This window comes from Schistocerca serialis, chromosome 6 (genome assembly GCF_023864345.2).
Source record: "Schistocerca serialis cubense isolate TAMUIC-IGC-003099 chromosome 6, iqSchSeri2.2, whole genome shotgun sequence".
NCBI classification, from domain to species: domain Eukaryota; kingdom Metazoa; phylum Arthropoda; class Insecta; order Orthoptera; family Acrididae; genus Schistocerca; species Schistocerca serialis.
Genome location: NC_064643.1, coordinates 450457096 through 450470244, shown reverse-complemented (window position 1 = coordinate 450470244; position 13149 = coordinate 450457096). Strand labels below are relative to the sequence as shown.

The following is a 13149-nucleotide window of genomic DNA, read 5'->3' as shown; positions in this document are numbered from 1 at the left end:
ACATTTCACATGCAATCACACCCTACAAGTCAATCGTAACTTGTACTTTAAATATACAACAACAAAAATAAACCAGATGAGTCTAGCCTTAAATTTCCTTTATACCTCCAGGGGAACATAAGGCATTAGTATTTAACAAGTTTCAACTTTACACCTGTACCTATTTCTGGAGGAGGAGGAGGGGGGGGGGGGGGAGGTATCTTGAAACTCAGACATAGAAAGTTATCTTTTAAGGGTTCCATTTTTACAGATTGGAGTTGGGTCTTCAAGCTAGCCAATGATTTTCAGGATTGACTTCTCTGAAATTAACAACACCCGCAAGGCAATTAGGTCTAAGAGTAAAAAATGGGATACACATTTGAGATATACGTGCAACCACCAATTGCTTTCTCAATACAAAAGATGAAATGTAACATCAACATCTAATGTTACTAGCCTAGCAGGATTTCACCAAAACTCAGCAATAAACCGCAAAGTTCAACACCAATCATTTTATTTGTGTCCATTTTAATAAATGGAAGAATTAAACAGAATGGTTTCCTCACGTGCTCAAGTAGCAATCCACTGACAGTGACCTTAAGTATTATCAACTATACACACAAACTATAAAGTTAATGTGTGGAAGAACATCAACCTTCAGTATTAGCCTGAACAGAAGGAACATTGGTAAACACGGGTGTGTGTCCACGCCTTTTAACCACTTCTGGAATTCTGTAAAAGTTTTGCCACGATTGTGGAGCCCTCATCCTCGAGATCTTGTACGAAATTCTTTACCAAATTTTGGATGAGTGTTTATTTTGGTAACTTAATAACATTCATCTTACCTTTTTCTTCTGGGCTCATCTCCATAAGCAGCATATTGGTCACCATGATTCTGGAAAAAAAAAAAAATATATATATATATATATATATTTATATTTATTAAATACAATTGTTCAGTAACTAGACTGTGAGAATACATCAACTTTCAGGCCATTACATCTCAATTTTAATCTTCCCTCCAATCGTCTACATGTATTTATCAGTGCAACAGAGGTTTCAGAATAAATCGGTTGAAAAAACTGAATGACCACATCAAGCACAGACATACCTTCATAGGAGTAAACTTAACCTGCAAAGTACCTGCATTAAACAGTAATTTATTAATTAGAATACTGTCCACCAATAGCATTAATAGCAAGCATGAACAATTCATTGCTGGGTGCCTAGCACATACCACATGAACTCGCAAAGAATGTGACAATGTCACTCAAACAACCATTTTTTCTGGGAAAAAGGAGGGAGGGCACAGCAAGGAAAAACAGTTTCTGAAAAAGAAAATTTGTCAACTACAGACATAACTATGCTAGGGACACTTATGGGACATGTGCAAAAGTGTAATGGTGTACAGAAATAAAAAGTGGGTGACACCACCCAGTTCAAACAAGAACAAAACATCTTTTAAAATGTGGTGCAAAGTTCCGAAAATGGGAAGATTAGGTAACTAATGAAGAGGTACTGTAAGTACACTGGGAAAAAAGTATGTGCCACAACTCTACTAAAAGAACACTGGATGGAACACATCCTGAAACTATCAAGGAATCGTGTTTTGTAACGGAAGAATGCGTGGGGTAAGCTTATAAATCTGTATGGAGATCAACGCATGACTACAAAAAATGTTCGAGTGGATGTAGGGTGCATTATACATGAGGATGGTTGCACAAGACAGATTTGCACGAGGCGCCACACTACACCAGTCTTCAGGCTGAAGACCACATTCCATTCCCTGATGAATTCTTGAGATCAAACGATTTCTCCAATCAAGAATTAAGAAACTGGAACACCACATTCCTTTTGGGAATGAAATTAAAGTTAGACGCCTGACTATTCACCCGGTTGCTAATGCATAACGATAAATGCAAAACGCGATCCAGTTTCCTGAAATACGCTTTGTAATTTCCACTAGTTGTTTGCATCACTCTAGGAGCTCGACCTATTCTTGCAAGCAACATCGCAAACGTAAGTGCAAACTCTAAATACGATAACAGCAAACAAAATAAAACTTTCAAACTAGATGTTGCGAATTCATAAACATTTCGACGGAGTCAAGTTTGAGGTAACACCCTGGCGGCAACCGACCACTTAACCCAGCATCTCAGCAAGTTAACGTGTCACAGAACCACAAGAAGACAAACAATACAATTTCGCAAACAGGCAAAAATTATACCCATGCCAAAAAGCTACTAAAACCGCACGAGACTCATAAAATTCTACTCTTTTATTTCAAAAACCCTCAAAAACACGCCTGCAACTAATGGCGCCGGAAGTACATGGCGTCATGTAATGCACAATCAATATTAGCACGAATGTCTTCTTGATACGTAAATAATCACTTTAATTTATTGCAACTTACAATAACAACAATAAAGAAAACTAAATTAATATTACATACCCTATGCTGACCACTTTCCAAATCAGTTCGCTGACGCTTAATCATCGGACCTTCACCATTGAACGCCATGTTGAAACTGATTTCGAACGAATTCTTGCTTCCTTCTACATCACTAGCATTCGTAGATGGCAGCACACACTCTGGTAGCAAGGTCTATGGTAGCACATCTTCACAGGTGTCTAGCCCCAGCACATTTCGACACCTAGGACCACGAAAGCCACCGAGAGATGCCTCTATTGTCACGCGAATAACCAGTTAGCTTAACATTAAATAGGAGAGACATTTCGAATGCGTCTTTTTGCTGGAAAACCGTGACAGTCTTTGGTGATGCTGCTATATTAATGAGAATTCACAGCTGTTTGGACTTCTTCGGCTGCGACTTGAGAGTGAGTCTGTCGAATTCCTGCATTCTTTTTAACAAAAATGACAAAGAGTTTTGTTGTATATGGATACAGTATTAATCCACAGACGACAGGAGACAGCATTCAATTTCTCATGTAAGTTACATATGCCTTAACAATTTGAAATGAAAATTATGTTTGAGAAAAGCAAACACTGCTCCAAATACAAGTAAAATCTTTACATGTTTCCTTTCTCACACTCAGAATTTCCGAAGAAATGGATGCATGCAGTATGAAGGGAAGACTAGGCTTTGTCCAAATATAACATCATTTACAGCTATTATTTTTCAAAAGACAGCTACGTGGTTCTATCAGGAGCTGATACACTGCTATCGAAAGATAATGCTCTGTCGAATGTATTCAGTTTTTCTGTAAATTTTCACTGCAGATCAATCAGCGAAGACAATTTTTTTGGGAATACATTAAGAGCTTCCGAAGTAAAGCGATCTATTTAATTAGCAACAAGGAGAGATTCTGTCTTTACAAAGTTGTAGTAGCTCGAAAATATTGCTGATGGCCTGTTTAAATTGGGTTTCAGGAAATGAATGAGATTCAAACTAGGAACACTTTGTGTGAACTTGATGACCGTCACGCTAAATGTGATGGAGTTGTTGAGACTGGAGTATTTCTCAGAACTGTGACCCACAGGAAAAATTTGAGAAGATAGGAGGTAGATCTTAAGTGGCGTGAAAAAAAGTGTAATACATCATAGAATTGATAGAACGTTGAAGAAAGGAAACTGTCGTTATGAAAATCACGAAACCCTACTTCAGGAATATTTAAGTGGTTTTACTTTGGAATTTTTCGTTACTCAACTGAAAAATAGTGGTGCTAAAAGCAATTAGGGTAGTATAGTAGATTAGTTAAATCATTTGTCCTCATTCTGTTCTGGTGCCATTTACTTCGCACTCAAAACACTTTTGTGTCAGACATATTAATTCTGTGTGTTGTTTGTTTGACAAACAAGCCAATATACAGTATCTGGCAAAGCTTATACGGAGTATCTGCAGTTAACTGTGAAGGCATGTACAAATCACAATTAATATGAAGGATTTTTACTTTGTATTAGATTAAAACTAATTAAAACTACACACAATGAAAGTAACAGCTGCTGCACTGGGCAACTATTCTGTAATGGGAAAAAAGTTATTCTAGCTCATTATATTTGCTATTGTGTGACATATTTTAAATATATACTGAATTAAATAAAATAATACATAAAAATAAGCTGTTCTCGTTAGATATTACTAATTTCACAACCTCCTTCCTTTAAGAAAATTTTTATGCAAACTGTTAACAAAACATTACTTCCTAGATGATCCATAGAAATGTTCAAGTTTTTTGTATATTTGAAGTTAGTTTCATATCTGAGATAAAGAAGAAAGCAATAGTTCAACAGTTTCGTTGTTTAACGATGTGTACAGAATTATTTTACATTCGTCATGGTAATAGATGTATTTTCCATCAAATGGATTACTACCTGAAAGTTTGCTCCTGCAAATCTCTTCTTGTTACATAAATTATCACTTTAATTTATTGCAACTTACAAACGCAAAAATAAAGGAAATGAAATTAATATTAGATACCCCAGGCTAACCATTTTCCATATCAGATCTCTGTTGCTTAATCATTGAACCTTCATCACTGAACACCATGCTGAAACTGATTTTGAGTAAGTACTTGCTTCCTTCTAGATCACTAGCACTCATAGGTGACAACACACAGACTGGTAGCATATCTATAAGGGTTTCTAGCAAAATGCAACTAGGTATAGTCTTCCTGAATTTCATTCTTATTAAGCACATATATTCATTGTGTAAAGCAATATGCAAATTTTTTTTGATGCTGTGGTGTTGAATGCATAATGTGGTGCTTGATTTATATGGGGCAGAAATGATGATTGCTGAGGTTATCAGTTCCTGTTTTACAATGTAACCATCAGTAGTGATCCTATATGTAGTTAGCAGGCAGCATAGCTGATCTGTGGCCAACGCTTTTATTGGGACTACACGAGACCAGAACAAGGCTCTGGAAAATGGCAGACACCTGGGCTTCTGTGTGTCTGTGCCAACAGTCTGTTTCATCCCACTCATTCAGTAGGGCAGGTGGCCAGTGCTATTTGAGTGGAATAACGTTTCCGAAAACTGGGGGCACCTGATCGGCTTGTTCCCACTTGTAGCCTGTAGAACATCCTCAAGGCAGCGACAGATTTCTATAGCATGCTTCCTGGCTGCCAGTGACTACACACATAGTAGATGGGGGGTGAAAGGATGTCATGCTGTGAACATCAAGCATCTCCAGACAATCCAGCATGATACGATTGGTTCATAATGTGAGAAGTGCATACCACCACTACTGATGACCAACTCTGCAGATGCCGATTCATTTCTGGAGCTGTCATTAAAAGGCAGTTCACATGGAGTTCTGGACAGAAAACCAGGCCAAGTTCTGACTGGTCAGCATTTGTAAACTGTAGGTACTGCGTCTTACCACTCATCAGAACTCACAACTTTGTGAAAGTCATCATGTAAATCTGCATAATAAATGCACCAGTTTTTGAAATGAGGGTTCCCATTGGTCAATGTGGAACAACACTTCAGATTGGCTTATGTGTAATTTTGGAGACATCACGAGAGCAATAGTTGGAGATCGCAAGTTTTAGAGTCATTTGACTCTGGATTCACACCCTGATGCTGTTTCATTCATATTCTGGAGTCTAGCTCTGAGTCTGATTCTTTTCAGATTCAGATTCTTTGAGAGGCATCTGATACGTTCACAAGCTCAGATTTGGAGAGAGGCAATCGTTTGCAACTTGGGAGGTGAGAGGTGGCACTTGACAGTCTTATCAGCAGTGGCAGGGCCAACACATCACCCAGCTCAACTTCACAAGTGTACGTTCATGCAGAAATAAGACAAGTCTTTAGTAATCACGAGGGAATAGGCGTGATATGGTGTTTTATGTTCATTGATCTATCATCCTTTGTACTGGATCTCTTGACCATAAGATTTTTTTGGGTTTCCAAGCATCTTTGTCCCCCCACTTACTGAAACGACACAATCATCATGACTGATGCTGCCCTGTGTTTCAATTCAGTTATATACTTCATTAGTTTATTTACCAGAGTAATCTTCATCTTTTCATGATGTACCCATCCAAACACAAAATTATAAGTGTAACCATTTCTAAAGACCCAACTTCAGTGTAGTGCTCTTCTCCTGTACAAGAGATAACTTCATTAGGGTTTGCATTCAGTTAACTTTGTTCATAAATTATGGTGATTCTGAATTCCTGTTTAGTTATAGGAGGCAACAATCCCCCCTTCTGCATTCATGATACAAGATCCACAGCTGTGGTTCATTTGTCAGGGTCACCCATCCATTCCGTTTCCTTGCCCTCACATCATTTCTAAACATTTGAGTCATAGTGGGTCTATCTGCATATTGTAAGAGAGACAAGGTGCAGATCAATGGATTGTTCTGTGAAGGCATAATCTTGACCCCATTAGCGTCTTGCATAAGAAATGGTGACTATTGCTTTGGATCTTACTGTTACATAATCTTCCATTCAAGAAAGATAGTAGAATCACGCATTTTAGTCTGACATTTGTTTTTATGATCACTGTGATGATTCTGTGAAGAACAGTTGTCTCTGTTGGAATGTTTAAAACTTTATATGCAAAGTAAGGGGAAAGTTCATGGAATAAATCATAAAAGTGTAGAGAAATTTAATTAAGGTGATGGGAAATTTCTTAACTACATGTCTTCTTTCAAGGTTTTGTGTGTCTCCTATGTGTTGTTCCAATCGTTGTTGATCAGTGTTGTTTCCAATTGACACTTTGGACTGGTTTATTTTTGTGTGTTTTATGTGTCAATTGTGAGTTAACAGGCATCGCGCTCTTATTTAGATATATGGCTGAAAGAGTCAGCCTACAGGAATATTTTGAAACGAACCCTTTCGTTCAGGACCACGTGCCACAAAGGGCACAGATTCACCACGAGATGGGGAAACTCACCGACGTCCATTGTCTATTGAGACCTAAGCACTGTAGTGTGCAAGTGAGACATACAAGAACCTACATCATATGGGAAACCGGTAGAAGACTTTTGTCGCCAAGGAGACATATCAGTGTTAAATGTGGTGGACCTAACATCGGCCACAAAGAGAAACATTTATGAAAAATATTTAATTCTGTAGTAGTGCAGGGAATGAAGCCACAGTCAATTTAATCTGCCATCCTCCATAAATTTTCATGGTGATCCCAATAAAACTTGAATATTGATCATATCTATAATAGTTTAGGATTTACTGTTAAAGTCAAATTCACAAGTTTTAGTAACAAAGACCCGGTGGCTAAAGTCTGAACGCTTTACTCGGTCTTAACGATCGACATTTCATATAGAACCACATCATTCAAATGACAACTGTTGTAAATATCAACTCTGTAACTTCATTTGTTTAAAAGATACAGTAAATTTAAACTATCAGTATTTTCTGTTAAGCATCAGATCATTATTTCCTCCACACAAAACAGATTGAGCGATGACAGCATGACACCTTGTTGAATCATTAGGTAACAGAATATTTGTTGTAATTTTTAAGTGCATAATAGTTACTTTTGTTTTTTATTTATTTATCAAAAAGCACATTGGTGTAAGGCTACTGGCCATAGCATTCAAAGTTAAGGAGGGTATTGTATTGGTTTTATGTAAGAGAATTTAACGTTTATTATGTAATAGATATTATTGTTACTTTATTTAGAATGTAAAGTGCTCAAGCCTTGATTATTTAAACATGTTAAAATGTAAAATAATGTAGAATAAGATGTAGCCAATCAGATGGACGTCTTCAGGGAAGGGAACTGCCCTAGTCAGTAGAGTGAGGATATTCGGAGGACGGGAAACGCGACCGGGGATGGGCAGAGAGAACACTGGCGCAGACGCGATAGCAGACAGTTTGGCTGGAGACACCAAAGGGTACAGTTCGGATTGAGACGCAAAAGCGGATAGTCGGTCTATAGGCAGCTTGGAAGTGAAACGACTTAGAAAATTTCGCGTTGTGTGGTATCGCGGGACTTAGTCTCTGAGTGGTGAGAGCCATGCGCCTGGTGTGAACTCGTAACTTTTAGTGTAAATAACGAGGTGGAGTACTGTGTTTCGCGATGAGGTTGTGAATGATTGTACTGTGTCAAAAGGGTGTGCGCTCGAGTGTAACAGAAATTCTAAAGAAGATCACATTCGCTATTAATTTACTTTCTGAAGAACTTTTTAGGATTTACATAAAGGATCTGGTTGATGGTATTCACAGCATCCTTAGACTGTTTGCCGATGATGCTGTAGTCTACAGGAAAGTAGTATCACACGAAAGTTGTGAACAAATCACTGAGGATCTGCAGAAAATATATGTGTGGTGTAATGACTGGCAGTTATCTCTCAATATTAGTAAGTGTAACCTACTGCGTATAACAAGGCGAAAATCCCCATTAACGTACAAGTACAAAATAAATGCCCAGTCTTTGGAAGCGGTAACGTCCGTCAAGTGTCTGGGTGCGCCTATTCGAAATGATCTCAAATGGAATGATAGATTACACAAGTAACGGGTAAGACGAACTCTAGATTGCGGTTTATTGTTAGAATCCTGAAGCGATGCAGTCCTTCAACAAAGAAAATAGCTTACAATACGTTAGTTCGTCCAGCCTTAGAGTATTGTTCGTCTGTATGGGACCCTTGCCAGTTGGGTCTGATTGAAGAGATTGAGAAGGTCTAAAGAAGAGCGGCAAGATTCGTGACTGGTACATTAATCCACCAGAGCGTTACAAATCTCATAGAAAGTTTGAAGTGGGACACACTTGCAGATGGACGGCGCGCTAAACAGAAGGGGCTGCTCACTAAATTCCGAAATCCGATCTTCACCGAGGATGTAGAGCATATATTATTATATTATAGAGCACATATTATTACCACCAAATTTCAAATCGAGTAATTATCACCAATCAAAGATATGGGAAATAAGAGCCTGTACTGAGGCGTTCAGATAGTAGTTTTTCCGATCTGCGAGCGGAACAGGGGGGTGGGCGGGAGGAAATATGACTTTGGCGCGAATTGTGCCTTTTGCCACACACCGCTTGGTGGCTAGTGGTATATATATATGTATATGTAGATATGTAGATGTAGAAACATTATTCTAACCAAATCGCAAGTGTGTGGCCTACATCATTTATGAGTCGTTCATTTAGTTCCCGATATTATTATTACTGTTATTATACGTTATGTTAACTTTGTATTTCGCAAACTTGCCATCAGCCAGACAATTTAACCTAAGGGTCACATGTGTCTTATTTAGGGTGTGTAATGCGACACATACGATTGAATCCCTAGACGAGTTTGAGCCAAGACATTTTGACGAAGAGGAACCACATGTGATCCCGAATATCTTTGGGATGTTAGCTCGCATAATGCATTACCGAGTAGGAAGTGAATGGTTTTTTGTGTAGGGAATTCGTGCTGTTTTGAATGTAAACTCATAGCCAGATGAGGTGAGAAAGATTTCTTGGTCTTAATCATCAGATGAATAGGGTGGTAAATCAGGATATGAGGAAATGGCAACTGTCTGACAAGGGGAGTGCCAGGGTTGGGAAATGAAGTTCGGAGAAGGACGGCGCGTGTTTGCAGCACTACCCCATACTGTTACAATGCCCCAGCCATACGGCCAGATGGCCAGCCATTCACAAGATAAACGCTCCGAAACTTTCAGTCCTACAGTATATAATACCCATGCATCTGCTCAATGAACCGAATGGCGCGGTGTCCGATGCATTGTTGGTAACAATTTGTGCCTCGTATTTTCAAAGTATCTATTTGCTTTTCCTTATTGAAAAAATACAATGACATTTAAATTGGAAACTTTTGTTCCTTCAACATTTTCAACTTTTCCAACTGTAACACTCCTCCTGTTGCTTGTCCGATTTTTGCGTGTGTTCGCCCCTGACAAACAACTTACAGAGAAATTGGGAGTGGCACTGTACGCAAAAATGGATAACGCTAGATTTAAATGTGGCCCTGTCACCCCTAATTAATCTGTGGTGGTAGCGTTGACGATAAATCACACATGTTTTTACTTCCAAACATGAACGATCACGAACACTTAGGGTGTTCAATGACAACAATCAAATACACAAAAATAAAATAAAGCAAAAGGGTGAATTCAGGATCAACTACTGAAAGAAAAGGCTCTACTGAATCACAATAATTTTATTATAACCTTCATATCAATGCTGAATGAAACACAATGAACAATTTACAAATTATCCTCCTGAGTGGCGTTGGCAGTGAACTGTGTTGAAATTGGTCCAAAACGCGATCTCTCATAACTTGGCTGACCGACTGACATCGACACAAAACGTAAAATACGAAGAACCACTACACCCCAAAGTACCGTGAAACCTCTGTGGAAATAGCAATTGCACGTGACCCAACTATTTAACGTTACTCCTAACACAGGCCGAAGCGGGAGCGATCTCACCGTAATGTTTCTGTTGCAACGGCGCTCTCCGACGGCGACGGCGCGGCTGTGCGGTTGGCGTGTGGCGTCTCGGAAAGTACACTCCTACACTAATTGAACAACAGACAGCTGTCCATTAACTTCTCTATTTGCAACGATCTTCCCGGCATCAAAGAGCTGGCGCGGCTAACGTCCACTCAGAATGAAAGACCAAGATGGGAGACGACTTGGCTAACGTCCTCTCAGTACGAGAGCCCAGGACGGCAGACCTCTACCGAGAGTCCAGCAGGATCGCTCTTCATCTTTGTTTTCTCCCCTCAACTTTTACCGAGCGAATCACATCACTAGAAGCTCTCAAAATACCCAGTTTGCCAGTGCCGACCAATGTACGGCCTGGGAACAGAACTCTTTTCCACCATTCTTTTATTTGTACAAAACTTCACAAGTAAACTCCGCCCTCACCGGCTGGGAAGAACCACAGCTGTGGGCAATAACACGTTTACTGGAAGTTTTCTCCCAAGAGACCACTCGAGATTTTCCCGGCAAGATTCCCCGTCGTAGCGAACACAGATTCTTGCATTGAAAGTTTGTTATTCGTAACTCCTGGCCTGCCCCACTTGAGTTACTCGAAGGCATAAAATTAGTGGGACATAGGCGAGAGCACGCACAGGAAAGCCCGTCCAGCTATCCACTGCTCTGTTTTGGTAAACACTTGAACACCTGCAGCCGTAGGTCTTTCAGAGGTTGGCGACCGCTGTGGCCTCTCTCAACGGATTACAGAAATTCCCCAGTTCACCATTCATACCGTTAGGCTGTGGCCTTCGGCGGCTAAGCAGGGAGGTAGCCGAGCTCTGTATCGCGTACTGCCTTTCTCCAAAATCTTATAATTACAAAATCGCGGATTTCTCGCGTGCCGATGCGTTTCCACATAGATTTCCTGCACCGTAATTTAGAGTATTACTCCAACAAAACCTAAAGTGTCACATTAAATGGACTCATGTAAGGTGCAAGGCCGGTGCCACCTTACACAACCAAATTATTTCCTTCAAATATTCGCTCGTATTGTTTGTTGAAAACTGTGTGCATGGAAGAATAATATTCATGTTATGAAGACTGTGAATAATGACATGTTTATTCGCTGGATTCCGAAATTACACAAGAGCCAGAATGATATTTGTCATAAAAACACTCGAAACAAAAGATGTTTGAACAATTTGTGCATCGAATAAATGAAGATTTTCTACACGAGCAGCGAGTTTTGAGAATATCTGTCGAAAAGCAGACCTCGTCAACATTTCTAAAGATGTGTCTTTCTGCAGTTAGTTTCGACGCGAGCCATGCATATTGGATCATATTGGGAAAAACAGGAGATGATAACTGATGGTGAATGATCGAGTGAATTTTAATACAATTTTCTCGTGAATTAATCTCCCGTTCCTGTTCAATAACGTGGCGCAATTTGGCAGCCATTTAATGAAATTTTTCACCTGTCTGTAAAAATAAACATCACAGGGGTGCACTAGTGGTGTAAACTTCGGTGGAATAACTTTGAGGGTACAGGTGGGACGTTATTCGTCGTCCTGGGAAACCTCGCCATACAGTTCTGGTTGTGTTTGCCCTCCCCTGGAGTCGACGATGAGGTAGGGCAACATAAGGCTTCAAAGATGTTTTAAGAAACTCGTTGTAAGTGTTTGTAGTCAGCTTTCCAGATTCTGATGACGTCATAATGACCTTCTTGTGTGTTTTGGCGTATTCATCGATCGTCTTCTGGACTCGGAGTCCAAATGCACCTGTTGTCTCCTGCAGGCATACGAAAACACTCGGCAGGACACGTCCAGAAAAAGTAATAGCATATTGTGCTGTATATGAATGCGTAACCTTCTTCATGTCCACTTTCTTCACAAGTACGGTTTTGCTTCCTTTGTCGGTGAGAGTCCGGTTGAAAGTAGACTGGTACTGACATCCTGGAAGCAAATGAAACAGCACGATATTTAATGACCGAAACGATTGTACAATTACATGATTATATAAGAGAATTATTCAAACAGGTATTAGTTGTTTGAAATACCATTTATAGAATGTGATTTCATTTTGTGTCACATACCTGTTTGATTTGTGTTGATAATATAGTCCTTGTCAAAAGTGGGTATTAAATCTCGAGTTTGTAGCCGGAAAGTTTGCAACAGCTAAGGTTTCTTCCAATGTCACTGTTTCCTTTCGTGATACGAATTTTGTTACTTTCCTTTGACGAATTCTGTGCCGTTATTTAAATATCGCCACCCATCGACTAGAAGCTTTAAATTCGAAGTTTTCATGTTGTTCGGCCGCTGCTAAAGGCCACTGTTGCAGATTTCGAGTGGTAACTTGCTGGTAATTGTGCCTAGCTTCGACAAAACCATCGTAAGTCCACGAATTTATCACCTTGTATTTGTCAAATACAGATCCACCCTTTTTAATTTCGTCTTCCCATCGCGATAAAAATTCCTTTTCTTTAAAACGATGACATCCTTTACTTTTCAGCACCTGCAGACTCACCGAGGATGTGCTTTCGCAGTGTTGAAGCACTGTATTTTGTATACTAGCGAAATATACGTAGGCTCTTTGGATTTTTTCCATGGGGGTCATACTCGTCCGAAGAATAGTCTATTGTAACCCATTCAAATTCTACATCTTCACCACTTTCCTTCTCGTGAAGTAATTCTTGATCAACCACGATAGTGTTTTCACTCAAGAAATCTATCACAGTGTTGTACAACTTCTGTACCATCAGCATAGCTTCGTGTGGAATTGACGGCAAACTTTCTGACGCTAGTAAATCG

At 39.5% G+C, this 13149-nt stretch overlaps 1 protein-coding gene across 3 annotated transcripts in view; it reads right to left on the bottom strand.

Annotated features, from left to right (window-relative positions):
• The window catches only part of LOC126484636 (heterogeneous nuclear ribonucleoprotein L), a 192177-nt gene extending 189639 nt beyond the window's left edge, over positions 1-2538 (bottom strand). For all 3 annotated transcript variants that reach the window (XM_050108227.1, XM_050108226.1, XM_050108228.1), the window contains exons 1-2: positions 2432-2538; positions 825-874 (exon numbers count right to left, since the gene is read on the bottom strand). In XM_050108227.1, the coding sequence (XP_049964184.1) occupies positions 825-874; positions 2432-2500 (119 nt within the window). In that variant the 5' untranslated portion in view covers positions 2501-2538. The remainder of the gene's footprint in view (positions 1-824; positions 875-2431) is intronic.
• Between the last annotated feature and the right edge of the window lie 10611 nt (positions 2539-13149).